We start from the raw sequence: 17,733 nt of genomic DNA, 5'->3' as shown, positions 1-17,733 counted from the left end.
AGTAGATTTGCGCGAAATTCTAAAACAAACAAACAACGGAGCATCTTGCTTCGCCTGTGTCTCCATATCAATGTCACTACACAGTTTACTGTCTACTAAAATATTCGTATAATGTCCACAGAAGTAATCCAAAACATTTATGGATCGTTTGTTGGTTTCGAAATTCACGACTCGAATCCAAAAGACCTTTAAAGGAATGTACATATAAACTGTGATCTGGTTCACGATGTTGTTAATTATTAATCCTGGTTATATCTACACCAGTAAGTCATAAGACACTTACTCAAGCCAGACCATAATCTTAGCTTTGATGCAACTTAGTGAAAAAGCTGGATTTAATAGAAGCGATAGTAATAATAAACTAAAGTTTTGCTTTAAGTTTTGCGATATATTGTTGTTGTTTTAGATGAGAGTCAAATAATTTAGTATGTTATGTACCGTTTGTATCTTGTGATAAGAAACATTTAATAAGTTTTTATTCAAAAACAAATTACAAGATTTTTCATTGTTATATAAAATTTCTCTCATATATGTATCACCCAAATATTAAGGCATTAAAAACTCTAATAAATATTTCAAACTTGTAACGAATTTAATATTATTTTAATATCTATGTTTGTTTCGGTTTAATATATATTTAGAAAAGTACGTAACTTTTGCTATTGCTATTGCTAACTATTGCTAAATGTGTATTGCACAAGTCCTGCCTGTTCTCCAAAATTTGTAGAAGATTCTCGAGCGTAAGAATCAACAATATTTTCTGCAAAACACTCGCGTATCTTTGAATATTGTTGTCAAGTGAATTTTTGAGAATCTCGTCTAATGAGTATAAAAGCTAACCATCGCAACATGTGGAGAAACAGTAAGTAAATAATATTGTATGTCTGGTACAGTCAGTATACTATAAGTCTATGAAGCTATAATTGTGACAACGCGTATTAATCGGAAACTACAGATATTTAACCAGGAACGTTTATAGATTTCGAACATTACAAACTTCAGTGAATTAACTTTGAACGTTAATATTTCTACGAGGACATCAAATATCTTCGTCGGTAAAAAGTCAGCTTATAAGCGGTGTGAGGCCAGCTTTGGATAGATAGCTAGCTGGCTTAAGCAAAGTGTAACAATATCAACTTAGAACTACTTTGCTCGTCGTATACATGGACAGTCGATAAAATATTCAATTCCAGACCAGATACAAGACTGAATATTGTTTGTAAGTATGTAAAACTGTTGTATATAAATCATTATTTGTAATAACCGTTATTAAAAACTGTTATTTGTATATTAAAATATATTTTTGTTTTAAAGAAAAATCAGTGTATCAGTCTTGTTGGCAAGCATTATAAATTTGATTCGAATCGACATTCAATTAACTTCTAAGTTCAAATTCAAACTTCCAGTTATTTGAAATCGTAATATGTAACATTCGTAAGATAATAAATCGGAGACTCATCCGGGGTAAATTATAATAAGTAACAGACCCAACAAAAGAGATTTCTCCTTTATTTATTTCAGTTGAGTTTGGTCTGTATAGTAGTGATTATTCACTTTTATCAAAAGTTGTTATTAATAATCACTTTTTGTTTTGTATCACGGCCAAAATATACAGTTTTGTATTTCGCAATGTGTAATAATTTATTACGTAGATCAAGTAGACAGCCACTTTTAAGTAGAATTATAGATAGAAATACACGACCTTATAGCCTCTACATGAGCGTTTATTAAAACACAAATCGGTTTGTGGTTTAGTAAACGCGTCTGAAGTAGCGGTAAAAGGAAAGATTGAGTACCTAGTTAAATAAGAACATGTTTTGTTATAAGTTCGGTTATTTCTAGTACGAATATGTGTTCTATATACCGATATACATTACAGAAATTAAATGTTTATTTGTTTTTGAATTCCTACCAAAGTTACACAAAGGATATCTGCGCTAGCCGTCCTTAATTTAGCAGTGTAAGACTAGAGTGAAACCAGTTAGTTATCACCACCCAACGCCAACTCTTTTAGCAACGAATAATGGAATTGACCATCATATTATAACGCCCCCACAACTGAAAGGACGAGCATGTTTGGTGCGATGAAGAGTCGAACCCGCGACCTTCATATTACAAATCGAGCTCCCTAACTACCTGGCCATGCTGGGCCTCGGAAATAAAATAATGAATTGTAATACCTATCTATAAAACATAGTACAGTGACAAACAAGATTTAAGACTATAAAAAAAACATATATGCAAAAAAGATTTGATAAATAATTCACATCAGCAGTTTTCACGTATGCAGAATAGTACAGCTTTAGAGCTACCGATGTGCACGTGTACGGTTGCATGAATTAAACAACCGACGCGTTCCCAAAGAAACTATTTGCTTCACTCATATTCCTCACAGCGACTCTTTCTCGTGACGTAAGCGATGCATATCGCTGACAAGTTTCCTCCATCATAATTTTTGTCTTCTTTTCGTGTCACAGTTTTGTTTTTACACTCCCTACAGTTTGCAAACACGCAAAGAATTCATGTCAAATTCTTTATGTTTTGCGATGGAAAGAAAACAACAAAAAACTTGGAAAATACTCTGACTGGAACGGAAAGGAAACAAAACTCTAACAATAGCAACTTTCTTGGCAGATTTATAGTTCTCTTCGCTCCTTTGCATGAAAGATATTTGCCGTATTTCAGACACAGAGAAAGAGAGTTATATTTCATGTAATCACTAGTGTGTGCGCGACTGTTTTAATGATGTTGATTTTCATTGTAAATCTGTCTCTGCATACATGTTAATAATCATTCCTTAATGGAGAAATAGAGCTTTATATCCACTGACAGGAATTTTGTTAAGATGGGACTGTTCTTACACAAGGTCATGAAACCTTTTGAGAGAAATCCAGGTTTCAGGATAATATTAGATTCTTCAAAAGCTGAATATGTAAGCAAGGTCAGTGATTTTACTTGAAACAGTCAGAAACCCTAAATGGTTAACCAAAACTATTTGTTTGGCAGTTTATCGTAAAGGGGGATATTTATCCCCCCTCACAGATCTGTTCTTGATCGATAGATGTCTCTACTTATACCTTAATTTGTATTTCTTTACTCGACCACGACCCTCAGGAACTGACTTGTTGCTATATGTATTTAAAAGAAGTGGATATACAAGTATATGATTTATTGTTTCTTTTTTGGAAGGTTCTAATAATTCTTCAAAAAACAATGTTTCGCTTTTTAAAAGCCAAAATATTCTGTACATCAGAAGAAGTCCCAGGTAAATAGATTTTTTACTTATGAAATCCAGTGAAAGAGCATTCTTCAAAAATTACTTATTTTTATCTAGACTAATAATACACTGAAAAACATGGTAATTTAATTGTGAATCGCGTGTTTAATTAGTGTGTTCCATAAAGCTGTTAGCAAAATAGCTTAAAATAGGTTTGTAGCGTTACTCGTTTAGCAATCTTCAATGTAGTGAATATCAAAGTCGTATAGACAGAGAATTTGGCCAACTGGGTAGCTGTTATTGATTGGTATAAAGCTGACACACCCTCACATAGCGCTATCTTAGGTACATTTTGAATGAAGAAACTTTCTCTACAGCAGACGACATGGGAAAATAATCTAACAACGTGAAAAACATTGGAATGTGTGGACTATCTGTATAGCGCGTCCCAGTGTAAATGATGAACGTTAGAACATAAATGGACATGGCCCTGCTAGTGGTTTTGAATTCATATTAATGAACATTTGTAAAAGCAATACCATATTTTATTTTGCGTTCAACATTTGACAGTTGTCTAATCATAAATTATTGACAATATCATAAATGCGGGAGGGAATAGTCAAGATTGTACATGACCCTCTCAGATCCAACCAAAGGAAGGCCAAGATTGTACATGATCCTTTCAGATCCAACCAAATGATCTAAATACCAACAATTAGAAACAGGCGGCATGATATATAAACACAGCCAGTGACGGGTTTAAGATTTTGTGGACCCAGTAGCTAATAATGTTTGGGCCCTAAATCCCATATAATTTTATATAGAATAAAATTATCAATGGGCCCTGGGGCCGATCCCTCTCTAGCCCATACCTAAATACGTCACTGAACACAGCACTTTCTATGAAGGCATTTAACATCCAATTCACAGAAAACAGTGGCATTTGTCGAAAAATTATTTTATAGTGTTTTGCTGTGCTGTCTATGATTGCAGCAATCGAACAAAAACTGGTATCCGCCTGATTCCTTTTCTCGCAAACACTACATTCACAAACAGTTTTCGTCCATCTTGCAGAATTGGTAGCAGACTTCAGGTGAACCTATCATGGTTTCCAATGTCAATAATAACGTCGAAAATTGCTAGTTGACCATACCATCTATATACACCGCTGTAGTGAATATAAGGGGTAACTGTTGCATGATACTGTTCTTTCTTGACTACGGATCTACTAACATCTTTATGAAAACCCTATGTTCAGATTTGAAATGCCAAAGACTTTAAATAATGCATCAAATATTGATAACTTCAGAATACAAAAAAACCAACAACGAACTTAAATTGAAATCAATCACAATGATATATTGTTGCAACTGTTTTTATTGTTGGACGAGTTCTTTTGAATTATTTGCTAAAAAGAAAATGCAAGTCTACTATCCACACTTAATGACAGCGAAAACGTTTATTACGAGTTTTAAAGTTTGTACAATTTCCACTTAACTAATGATAGGCTCAATTTCACAAATAAATAGTGTCCCAGTAGAAATTCCAATAACGTATCTTTTACTTTGTGAAAACACAATCTCAAAATTTACAGCGTTAACTGATTGGCTGGCTGGCTTAATGATCGATTAACAATCTCATATATCCTCACCTAATACACACGTTTACATCATTCAAATTGTTTCCTAAACGTTCAAGAAAATTCTAGTAAAACACTTCCGCTAACCGTGAAAGTAATACATCTAAATGTAAACCAAAACATGGCCTGCAACACTGTCCCCTTATACCTCTCTGAATTGTGAAATCCCGTGAACAGTGTTATTTCATAAAGAAAACAATAATATATCGAATTTTAATTTCCATAATTAATAATAAGTTGATTATTCACACTAACAACGTTAATTCTTATAAATATAAACATTATTTATTTGATTGTAAGAAAGGAAACATCACCAGGCGAGTTTTCTTTAGGTAGAAGTCGAAGGAACACTGATTGGTATAAATCAGTATAAAGATACTCTGGAAGCAATTCTGACAAGAATCTTGGGATCTTCGTCAGACTGAATTAACTCTGGTTATGAAGTTCTCCTCAAAGATAACAATTAGCCGTTTACCCCTTGTCAGGGTTTCATGTATAAGTGTGATATGGATTCTTTTACGGTAAGTGTCTGTGGCTTGTTGGCGATAACTTTGACAATAAACGGACAGCACACAGTTCATTTGTTTTAAAATAATATATTAAAAACAAGTCAATCTGTTTACAAACATTCTTTATCCATGTCGATATCACAGTTGTATCTCAAACTTTAAGTAATTCTATTTTCTTGTCAAGAGTCTACACAAGCTGATTCAATTACTTTAGAATCCAGCTGACGTGACAAACTATTTTCTCCTACGTTGCCTCTTACTGTACAATCTGCAATAGATCCACTTATATTACTCCATGGTTTACCACAGTTACATTTCAAACTTTAAATAATTGTTTCTTTTCGTTGAAGTCCATACAGACAGGTTCAATTACTTTAGAACACCGTTTGACAATGAAATTATTGTCCTTATCTCCATTAAACTGTGAAACTTACTTTAAAATATCGTCCGTTATGGGTTATCACTTACACGCCAGTTAATTCACATTTTATAAACCTTTTTGTCTAGCTGAACTTTTACTTTCACTTCACTTCATTTTACTTCACATGACTTGCACTCAATTGGTCGCCTTTATTTATACATTACCCGACTGAAGCCTCGAAGTTAATCTAAATTACATGAGAGACATTGTAAGGTAACACTTGCGGTAACGGGAAAAATACCTAAACTCCGAGTCATCAATTGAACCAGACACAACGTACGGCTCTTACTGAATTATGCAACCAAACTTCTCATAACTATCGCCTTTAAAGTGATTAATGTGAACACTCTTGTTACAAAAACTAAACAATCACCAAATATTAACTTACAAAATAAATTAAATAATAATGCCTACACTAAACAGTGTTTGTTTTTTTTTGCTCTGTTTCACTTTGAGTTGAATATCTTCATTGTATTATGTATTTATCCTTGTTGTTGGTCCGGTATAGCCAGGTGGTTAAGGCACTCTATTCGTAATCCAAGGATCACGGGATCGATTCCCGTCGCACCAAACATGTTCGCCCTTTAAGCCGCGAGGGTGTTATAATGTGATGGCCAATCCCATTATTCGTTGGTAAATAGTAGTCCAAGAGTTGGCGGTATGTGGTGATGACTAGCTGTCCTCTCTCTAGTCTTACACTGCTAAATTAGGGACGATTAACGCAGATAGCTCTCTTTTAGCTTTGCGCGAAATTCAAACCAAACTATCATAGTTGTCACTGCGATCCTCCCAGTGGCACAGTGGTATATGTGCAGACTTACACAGCTAGAAATCGGGTTTCATTACATCTGGTGGTCAGAGCACAGACAGCCAATTGTGGAGCTTTGTGCTTAATTCCAAACAAAAAAAAAAAAACAATTGTCATTAGAGGTTCACACCATGGTGACGTATTGCTCTGCAGCAGAGATTTTGTGGTGATAGACTTTGACTATTCAAAGCAGGTCTAATATCACATCTAAGTATCCATATTAAGTGTTTTCCCGATATTCCCCCTTCCTCCCCACATCACACAATGCGGGTTATTTCTGACTTTTCTCTTGCTGGTGTAAGGAATTTAATATCATATATTTATTTTAATATCTGTGTTTATTTCAGTTTAATATATATTTAGAAATACGTTTAGCTTATATTGCTAGACATGCATTGCAAGAGTCCTGTCTGTTCTCTAGCTTTGTAAGAGTCAACATTATGTACATATTTATGTAAATACAAATATCGTTGAGCCAACTGAACGTTCTAAAACCTCGTCTTAAAATTTATAAATCACAATACATGAGAGAGAGTTTGATGATACTGTTGGGTCGCTACAGTCATTATATTAGAAACCTCATAAGTTATAATTGTGATAAACACTTATTAATCGGAAAACTACAGATATTTGACCAGAAACGTATATAGATTTTGAACATTATGAACCGTTCAAGTTCAGATAATTGACTTCGCACATTAGTGTTTCTTCGAAGACATTTTATAACTTCAGCTGTGGAAAACTTACGTAAGACCGGATAAGAATAGAGCTAGCTAGCATTTCCGCCAACTGAAGTGTATCTGTGAATTAACATAGAATCAATTTACTTTCCGTGAACCGTCGACAAAATATTCAATTCCAGATCAGATAGAAGACTTGGTATTATTTGTAAGTTTGTAAAACACTTGTACAAGATACATTATTTGTTATAACAGTTGTTATAAATTATATTGTTGTTTGTATATTAAAATATATTTGTGTTAAGAAAGAAGATTATGTGTATCAATATTGTTGGCAAATATCATGAGTTTAATACATATCGACATTCAGTTAACTTCTAAATTCAAATTGAAACTTTCGGCTATTTGAAATCGTAATACGTAACGTACGTAACACAATAAATCGGAGACTCGACCGATATAAATTACAATGCGTAACACTAAAACATTAAGAACACTTGCTGGGGACAATGTCTAACAGTTCATGACCAAATGAAACAACTGCATCTGTATAATTCATCATCATCATCATCTGCTACTCAATTCCTTAAGGAACATAGGGCCACAATCACTGCGGTTTCTGTAACAAGTTTTTAAGTGAGCAGGTTGTTAGCCCACTGCACCGAGCCGTCCCTAATTTAGTAGTGTACGACTAGAGGGAAGGCAGCTAGTCATCACCACCCACCGCCAACTCTTGGGCTACTCTTTTACCAACGAATAGTGGAATTGACCGTCACATTATAACGCCCCCACGGATGGGAGGGCGAGCATGTTTGGCGCGACGCGAACCCGCGACCCTCATATTACGAGTCGCACGCCTTAACGCGCTTGGCCATGCCGGGCCGCATCTGTATAATTAGTGTTGTTTAACATATTGCAACACTTTCCATAAGTGAATCCAATGCCTTATGGCTTGATTTATTTAATTACATATTCCTCATCTCAACGAAGGTAGCTAAAGCATAGTAATATATATATAGTATCAATGGCTGATTCATCACACATTTTCATTGTTCATGTTTCTCACACATATAACTGTTTCCTTTTCATTCTTATTTATTAGTTTCTATTTCCTAGGAATGCGTCTTCTTATGTCTCAATTGAAACATGACCTAGGGTTTATTTCTTCCATTATGAGAAAACAGTGGAGCAATTAACTATCGAGTTCTTCAGGATCTCCAACACAGAAAACTGAAGTTTATATATTTTTCATTTAATAATGAGGTTTTTATTTCTTTATGTCCAGATTTGATTTATTAACCGTCAACTAAAGAGCTTATCTGAAAGGCGTATACCTTCCTTGCTCTAGTTTATTTTGCATATCTTTATCTACTGTTTCCGTCTGTGAACTGGTCAATTGCCAATAAATCTATAATTTTAACTACAGCATCTGATCAGAAAAAATTGAGAAAGTTTTCACATATCTCCAGCAAACTCAGTTACGATCCCTTCCTTAATCTGTTCCTAAACTTTCTTTAGGAACTTCATTTTGACATGATGCTCAAATGTGTATCATAAAGCAGAGCTATCAATGCTTAATAATTGTTGTGGCTTTCTCTTAAAGTTTGCTTTTAAAGCTGGTCCCTTTAATTGTTCAGCATGGTAAACAACTTATTTCACTACTCCATCTACCTTGTATATTATTTTACACTATATCTGACGTACATGGTATCTTCCATCATAATCATTGTATTTATCATTTTAACTTCTAGATATTTTACCTTTGCACTGATTTTTTTTGCATGTCGTTGATCTTATTGTTATATTCCTTCTATACTTGATCAATATCATTTTGTACTCAGAAGATGACACTTTTACTTCCGTTTTTACATTGCCAGTGTCATTTTGCGCTTATTCAGTTTTATTGTAATCATTCTGTACATTTTATACGGTTCTTTTAGTCTTGTCTCTGATGAAATTTAATTTTTTAACGTTTCTTCCTCTTGCTTAGCGTAGATAGTCCTTAAGTAGCTTTGCGCGAAATTCAAAACAAACAAAAATAATCTTCTTGCTAGGACCACATGTCATAATCTGGAGATCAGTTCTGTACCTTATTTTATTTTTTTTTGTCAAAATAATCATACTCCTGACACCAGTGTTGTACCAGTTTATATTTTTGGAAAAGTTGTTCAGGATTATTTAATAAAAAATGTAAAGTTCATTACATTTAATGATAACAAAACCTTTTCTTTCTTTCACCAGAAATCCTACAACGTTTGCAAGTACCACGTAACTAATAACAGGTTTAAGCTCACAAATAAATAGCATCTCACACACTTGCTAATTTTCTTGGGCGTGCAATACTTTTCAAATATCTCTTAGATTGTTGAAAACACAAATTCAAAACTTACAATGTTGGACTAATTAACTCACCAGTTCAATAAATCTACAAAATCTACAAATCTACAAAAATACATGTATAAGCTAGTCTCGCTTAAAGCTCTTCTTGCATAGCTCAAATAATTTTCTAAGCTATCAAGAAAATTATAGTCATTAAGCCACGCATTCATCGTATGGTGTTAGTAAGTCCTCAACCAAAAACAATACATCTAAGTTATGACGAAAAACACAGCGTGCAATCATATACTAAAATCTAAGTTCATCTGCTAAGATAAAAAAATAACCCATAAACATCAAGTGTTATAAGAATTTTTAAGTAAGTTAAAGACGGATTAAATAAAATTATAATGCAATTTATAACTTGTAAAAAAAAGAAAGAAAAATTACATAGGGTAATATACACTTATTCTTAATACAGGCGTCACTAGGCACTTTAAAGATTGGATCTCTGGTATACAGGAGCGGGAACTTTCGGCATTTTGGTATGATACCAATCACGATTTTCTATTCTAATTTATCAAGATACAAATTGGGGATTTGGGGCATAAGCCCTATGTGCCAACAACTAGCGACGTCTCAGATTCTTAAAAAAAAACACGAAACAAACAAACGGTTTCGCGAAATGTGTACATATAACATGAAGAAAAAAATTATTCTAAAATGTATTTCGAGTTATACAAAATTTCTATGATAAAAATTTAAAGTTTAATCTCTGCTTCTTTTATAAAAGTAAGTTTGTTTGTTTTTTGAATTTCGCGCAAAGCTACACGAGGGCTATCTGCGCTAGCCGTCCCTAATTTAGTAGTATAAGACTAAAGGGAAGGCAGCTAGTCATCACCACCCACTGCCAACTCTTGGGCTACTCTTTTACCAACGAATAGTGGGATTGACCGTCACATTATAACACCCCCACGGCCGAAAGGGCGAGCATGTTTGGCGCGACGGGGATGCGAACCCGCGACCCTCAGATTACGAACTTAACACCTTAACCCCCTGGCCATGTCAAGCATAAAAGTGAAATAAAACATTAAATAGATTTTTGAGAGCCACAACGAAAAATAGATTATTTCATAAATATTAACTGATGAGTTTTCTAAACATTAAAACTTTCTTACATAAGAACGTTTCCATTCCAAAATTTGCAAAAATTAATAACACAAATAAAGTTACAATTATACTGTTATAAGAAACAAAAACAAAGACATTAATTGCCATGATAAAAATAAAGCAGTTAATATTTCTTATTTCTTGACAACGCTCCCCAATGGCATGGTGGCACGTCTGCAAACTCACGCAGTAAAAACCGGGCTTCGATATTCGTAGTGGGCAGAGCATGAATAGCTCATTGTGTTGCTTTGTACTTAATTCTAAATACTCAATGAATAAATCAATATTTCACGAACGAAAATTCCAATTTAGAGGTATGTAACTTACACTGCAATATACGAGATCAATCTTACCGTAAACAAACTTTAAATTAACCATTCCGATGCAATAAAAGTTAAAATGACCTTAAATATTAACTATTACAACACTGTTTCGCACATTTGACTACTGAAATGCTATATTTTAAATCTGGAATTCTGAATTATACAAAACACTGTGAAGGTTGTGGGTTCGAATTCCCTTTGCACCAAACATGTTCGCTCTTTCAGCCGTAGGGGCGTTATAATGTGACGGTCAATCCCACTGTTCGTTGGTAAAATAGTAGCCCAAAAGTTGGCGGTGGGTGGTGATGACTAGTTGCGTTCCCTCTAGTCTTACACTGCTATATTAGGGACGGCTAGAGCAGATAGCCCTCGTGCAGCTTTGCGAGAAAATTCAAAACAAGCAAACAATAGAGATCTTTTAGAGAACCATTAAAAAAGTTCTTTGTTACCTCAAAACTCTGATTAGCTTAATTTTTAGTATGAAAATAGATAATTGTTTGCAAACAAAAACTTATCTTAACAATTACGAGGAAAAATGTTTGAGATTCTTTAAAAATAAGAAGGTCTATTCTATAATAAAAATGCATACATATTTGGACAATGATTTAACTGCGAGATCTGATCAGATTTGCAAGAGCATGAAGAAGCAGAAGGAAAATAAAACCGATATAAACCAGTCAATTCCAATAGAAGATAAATTGTATTTTAACATCCTCTGGTGGACCAGCCATAATTTTTACTTAATTACAATGCTAAAATTCAAGGTTCGATTTCCCGCGATGGACCGAGCACAGATAGAACATTGCGTAGTTTTGCACTAGTGCAACAACAGTTTTCAACTTTAAAACAAATAGTGGAGTAAAATGTTGAATGTTCCAATGAATACTTGACACTCACACTTGGTTTTATGTGTCACAGTTAAAATAACTGTTAATTTCACCTTTTCTGAATTAGTTGTAGAATAACCTGCAATGAAAGGGCCTGTCTCAAACATTTGAGACATTGCAGTCATTGCAATCACTTGCAGTTAATAAATTAATTAAATTACATATTTACCCCCTAATAAAAAAAGCTACAACATATTTAGGAATAACACACTTAACAATAACTCGTTCCCAGGATACCTTTTGAAGCATTCGTCATGCATTTTATAGTTGCTATCGCCGAGTTCAGCTCGACCAGCTAAAGGAATTATTTTATAATTTAGTTAGAAACTTAGTTATGTGACGATAGATATAAGACGCTGTATGCTTTGCGCGTGTTATTATTGTGTGTTTTAACTGCATGTATGAAAATAACAAACACTATTTTGTGTAGCAATACCATTGTTACACAGAAAAGTGGAGTTAAGTTATCCTTAAGCGAAAATGTTGTTAGGGTTAGCTTTCTGACTCTTCCAGTTAAACTTAATTTTAAAGCAGATACAAATCTTATATTCTAATTCCTGAGCAAGTGTTTTGGCGTAACGCATCTTGTAACTGAACAGTGTTCGTGTGAGAAAAGGTTTAGAATTGGTTTATATTCTTCCTGATTCGGCAAGGCGTGACTTTCGTGGATAGTGTGCTCAGACCGTGAATCCGAAAGCTCGTGGTCTGCTTTCTGTTACCATAAAAGCACATCACGCGTTCTAAGAGAGTAGTTGCACTGTATAGGTGACGGTCAAATCCTTCTACTCGGTCAGCAGAAGTAGCCAAAGAGTTGGCTGCCGTTCTAGTCTGTTACTAAGTTTTGTCGGCAACCTGGAGCAAAAATTGAGATGTCAGACGTTTCTTCTTTCTTGTTTTTCACTTGTATTTATTGTTGTAAAGGTAACAAAAACATAAAAATGAGAAACTTATGGTATTGGATAAGAAAATATACATTAAAAAAGTTAAGTAAAAACTTATCTGTGGTGTATACTCATGAATTACGTAATTTACTTATGTAACTCGAGATAGGCACTTTTCAAGTGATTTAACGTTTTTACGGAGGTTTAATAGTTAGGCACGGTTCAACTTAATAAAAAGTTATAAAACAATTAATTCAAAGTCGTTTATTGGAATAGGATAAAGTTATCATTTCATTTTGTGGATTACAAATGAACGTACAGCCCCAGGTATAAAGAAAAGAGCCAGAGAAATCCCATCAGGTAAGTGGGTGTAAACTTCGGACGATCTATTATGTTTGTTTGGGCGAGTGAAACACGAAAACACTTAAAACGTTCACTATCTAGTGGATCTGACTATTGTTCACGATTTCAGATCCGTTTGAAACGTTAAAGAATTGTCTTTTTACCTCATCTACACTGTAGTACAGTCCCTAATCTAGTTCTGTATACCTTTACGTATTGGTTGAGTATCACGAAGGATGATTATAACACAGTATGATTATTATGTCTGCCTTTAAAACAGTTTCGCGATGATGTAGTTCTGTTGTTATCGGATGGAGGCAGGAATCTTACAAACAAACTACAACAACATGCAATAGAAACACCACTTTCAAAACTTTATGAATATTAGTTGTACGTTCTAGATGAGGGAGGAAACCTTTTACTATGGATTGCACAATGGAACTGAAGAGCAACTATAACTGTAGATGGAAACTTCGCATAATATAATTCTAGATAAATATATTTAAAATACAGGAAAATAGCTTTTATTTATATTAACACTGGATAGTCCTCTCAACCAAAAGCGCCGTGGTGGTAGGATCGGACGTAAATATTCCATGATTCATTCGATTTTGATGAAATTTATAAAGGATGTAAAATACGGTGAGACATGGAGATGACACTTAACATTTTCTAAACCAAATACCGCCAGAGTTATTATTGGCCACATCATCATCAAGAACAAAAGGTTAATGATGATACTTCTTGTGTAACCAACGGGTTCATTACATTAGCCTGCTTTATTTCTACCCTTTGTTCCATCTGGTTTGTTGTTGTTTTTTTCAGACTAGAGCACAACTGATTTGATTTCAGAACTAAAACACACACACGATCGTTGCTTGAAGAGTGTAATACATTACTATCATATTTTATATTTGATTACAGCAGATTCAAAACATTCCAATGGTGTATGCAACAGCAAGAAACAATTACCTCAATTTCATGATCCTACACCAAAACACTACTTCGTCTGTGAATAAGGGAGAGATAATGTATTTTAAAATAATGTACTTAAAGCTTTATTAATTCAAAAATAACGAGTGTTTTATGAGTGGACCTCTAACTGGGTGTCAGACACCCGACAAACTACAGTATAAAACTTAAAATCTTCAAACATGACAGTGGCTTCCTTCGGGTCGCCTTCACATAGCTGGCAGCAAACAGGTGAGTTTCTCGCTTCTTTGTATTTATCGACAATGTTTTCTATAGTTTGTTTTTTAGATACAGGTGTCCCTTTCTATATATTATTTTAAACAGACGAGAATCTGACAATTTGTAGGTACATATTACGGAGATGAAAGTTCTTTATTGGTTCCATTGAATAGTATTTGCTTTCTGCAAGTTAAAAAAAATTAAAAGTGAATAATGAATAACTTTCTTGTGTTAATGAAGTGGAAAGTTCCGGTTATTTTGTCAGTTTGTTATTTTCAACCTACCTTTTGTGCTTTACACATGGTTCCCAAAGCTTGTGCATCGTGGTTTGTGTGATTGCCTTCATCTAGACACTGAACACAGACTGGAACTTTACATAACATGCAGTACATACTTAAAGATTCCTCGGCGTGTTCTGAACAGTTCAGTTTTCTTTCTTTGTTTCTTGCTCTCAAAGTCAATTTTCCTTTCTGAAGACTAACTAACGAGTGTTTTATGAGTGGACCCCTAGCTGGGTGACAACCGTCCCGACAAACTTTACAGTAAAAAATTTCACATTGTTCACACATAACAACGGCTTCCCTCGGGTCGCCTTCACATAGTTGACAGCAAACAGGTAAGTTTCTCGCTTCTTTGTATTTATCGACAATGTTTTGGAGAGTTCGGTTTTTAGGCAAGTTGTTGGCTCCATTGTCATCAAAGTAAATAATTTTCTGACACAATGGACAAACCAGAGACAAAGCACTACTATGTATAGGTGGGAACAAAATACCATGAAAATTTGGTGTACCTACGTAGCTGTTGGGTCGACTGTTGCATACCACTCCGCTATCGGTCTCGCTAACTAAACTAAGTTTATCAACATCTGAATAATCTGAAGTGACTTCATTTAAACTGTTTAAAGAATCGTCTGAATGCTGCTGACTTTGTTGTGCAGGTTGTTGACAATGAAGAGCGCACTTCAAACAAATAGAATGATAACAAGGTAATAAAACTGGATTTTTAAAAAACTGCTTACAAATCGGACAACGTAGTTCCTCTTCCATTCCGTAAATCGGTATTTGAAAGATTCAGGTGTTTGTAAAGTGAACAACTTCTCACTTACAGCTCACCACCACTCATACAGAAAATTCATTGAGGCAAATCGTCTGCCCAATTAACGCCTGCGCAGACCATGTTAATATCATCTTAAGAAGGGTGGACACATGCGCTGCATTACGGTTTTGAGTCACGTGCTTCGTTTCTCTTCTGGCTACATGCATGAGACACCAATCCCAGAGTAGTAGGTGTATTTTAGCACAAGCTACACATACGCTCTGTCCACTGTAGGGAACTGAACCTCAGATTTTAGTATTGTAAGTCTAGAAACTTACCTGTGGTGCACCGGGGGATCCCAGGATAGATGAATATGAATTGAATCAAACTAAAATCAAAGTTCGACTTAAGGCTGTTATTACCTTTAATATATAAGTATACACAACTTACATTATATGTAGAAACTCTCTATTAACGTACATTGAAGGGAACAAAGACGAGATTTTATCATGCGTAAAATATTTTCTAATAATCAACAGTAAATGTACCATAGGATTTGTTACTTGACCGAGAATATTACTTTTATAACAAAGATAATACAGATAATGTTTTATAAAATATTTGATTGAAATAAATCCAATTGAAATTACAATTTTGTGAAATTAGTAACTTAAACTATATGATTATGTTTAAATTTTTGTATTTTAGTGAATGAAACCAGCATTTCAAAGTTGTTTTACGTTATAAGAAGGTGCTTTATATGATTAAAAAGAGTTGTCGCTTATTTCAAGACATGAAAGAGGCTAAATCACATGTGTCATGGATTATCACTAATTTGATCAAAAACTGTTGGTAAGTATTTGCTTTGTTGTTGAGCGCAAAGCTATAAATTGGGCTATTTGTGTTATGCCCACCACGGATATTGAAATCTGGATTTTAACTTTATAATAAGACTTCAGACTTAACGCTGAGCCACAGTCTTCAGCCTTCTGAGTATTTTGAAATATCTGATGATAAATTTTCCTGACATTTGTTAAGTTGTTCAATTCTTATTTCCATTCCTTCAAAAAAGGTTCAACAATTAAACTTGGGAATAAACAGAAGCTCTTACAAAACGTGATGTTTTTTAAAAGTAAACTTTATACTGTAAATGGTTTGTTTTGTTTTAAATTACGCTCAAAGTTACACGAGGGCTATCTGCGTTAGCCGTCCCTAATTTTGCAGTGTAAGACTAGAGGGAAGGCAGCTAGTCATCACTACCCACCGCCAACTGTTGGGTTACTCTTTTACCAACGAATAGTGGAATTGACCGTTACATTATAACGCCCTCACGGCTGAAGGGGCGAGCATGCTTGGTGTGACTATAAATAGAAATTTTAATGTTGTTTCACTACGAAGATCAACCTAAATTTGTTTCTACGAGCTTACAATAAGCTGTGCAATCAAAATAACATTGTGGCTCAGTGGTATGTCTGCAGACTTACAACGCTAAAAACCGGGTTTCGATACCCGTGGTGGGCAGAGCACAGATAGCCCATTGTGTAGCTTTGTGCTTAATTCAAAACAACAACAAAATAACATTACTTATTTCCACTCTTGTTGGAAGAGATTTAAAGAATTAATCAGAAAAACATTTTAAAATAAAAATGAGCAGCAAAACACAAAAATAAAAAAACTGTAAATACAAGAAAAATTGCGAGTAGAAAAAAACGGTTTCTGAGAGTTTTAAGAAAAACAAGACTACATAATGAGTGATAAATGGCGAGACATGATTGGATTAAAAAATGTAAAATTCACACGTCGTCACGTCAAGGAGGGTAATGATTTGGGTTTGATAAAAGATAACTTCCTTTGTAAGTAACCTTAATCAAATACAAGTGTGGCACTGCCAAAAGTGCGAGCCTAAAAAAAATAGCACTTGAACAAGGCTTAACCATTTATATATGTAGAAAAAGGAGACATCACAAAGTGCGAGGAAAGGAAAATAATTATACATTATCTAGAATCAGTTTCTATCGCGAAAAAAATCAGCTAGATAGCCAAACCAGGAAGTTCGGAATATTCAAACGTTGTTACGTATTATAATTTAGTTCGGATGAGTCTCTGGTTAATTATGTTACGTTATTCCAAATAACAGGAAACTTGAATAAGAATTTAGAAGTTAATTAAATATTAATAGTTTATATACAAGAGTTTTCAAACTTACCAACTACACTGAATCTTATGTCCGGTCTAGAACTGAGTATTTTATCGACGATCCAGGTCCACGACAAGCGAATGAATTCTGAGTTGATCGTGACACACTTCGCTTAAG

At 34.3% G+C, this 17,733-nt stretch overlaps 1 protein-coding gene across 1 annotated transcript in view; it reads right to left on the bottom strand.

The window, feature by feature from the left end:
• The window catches only part of LOC143222852 (E3 ubiquitin-protein ligase TRIM9-like), a 78,699-nt gene extending 63,130 nt beyond the window's left edge, over positions 1-15,569 (bottom strand). The window contains exon 1 of the mRNA XM_076449939.1: positions 14,669-15,569. Coding sequence (XP_076306054.1) covers positions 14,669-15,430 — 762 coding nt within the window. The 5' untranslated portion in view covers positions 15,431-15,569. The remainder of the gene's footprint in view (positions 1-14,668) is intronic.
• Positions 15,570-17,733: the final 2,164 nt, after the last annotated feature.

Source organism: Tachypleus tridentatus, chromosome 8, assembly GCF_004210375.1.
Source record: "Tachypleus tridentatus isolate NWPU-2018 chromosome 8, ASM421037v1, whole genome shotgun sequence".
NCBI lineage: Eukaryota > Metazoa > Arthropoda > Merostomata > Xiphosura > Limulidae > Tachypleus > Tachypleus tridentatus.
Note: the sequence above shows the minus strand (reverse complement) of the source record. Positions and strands in the feature narration are given on the sequence as shown.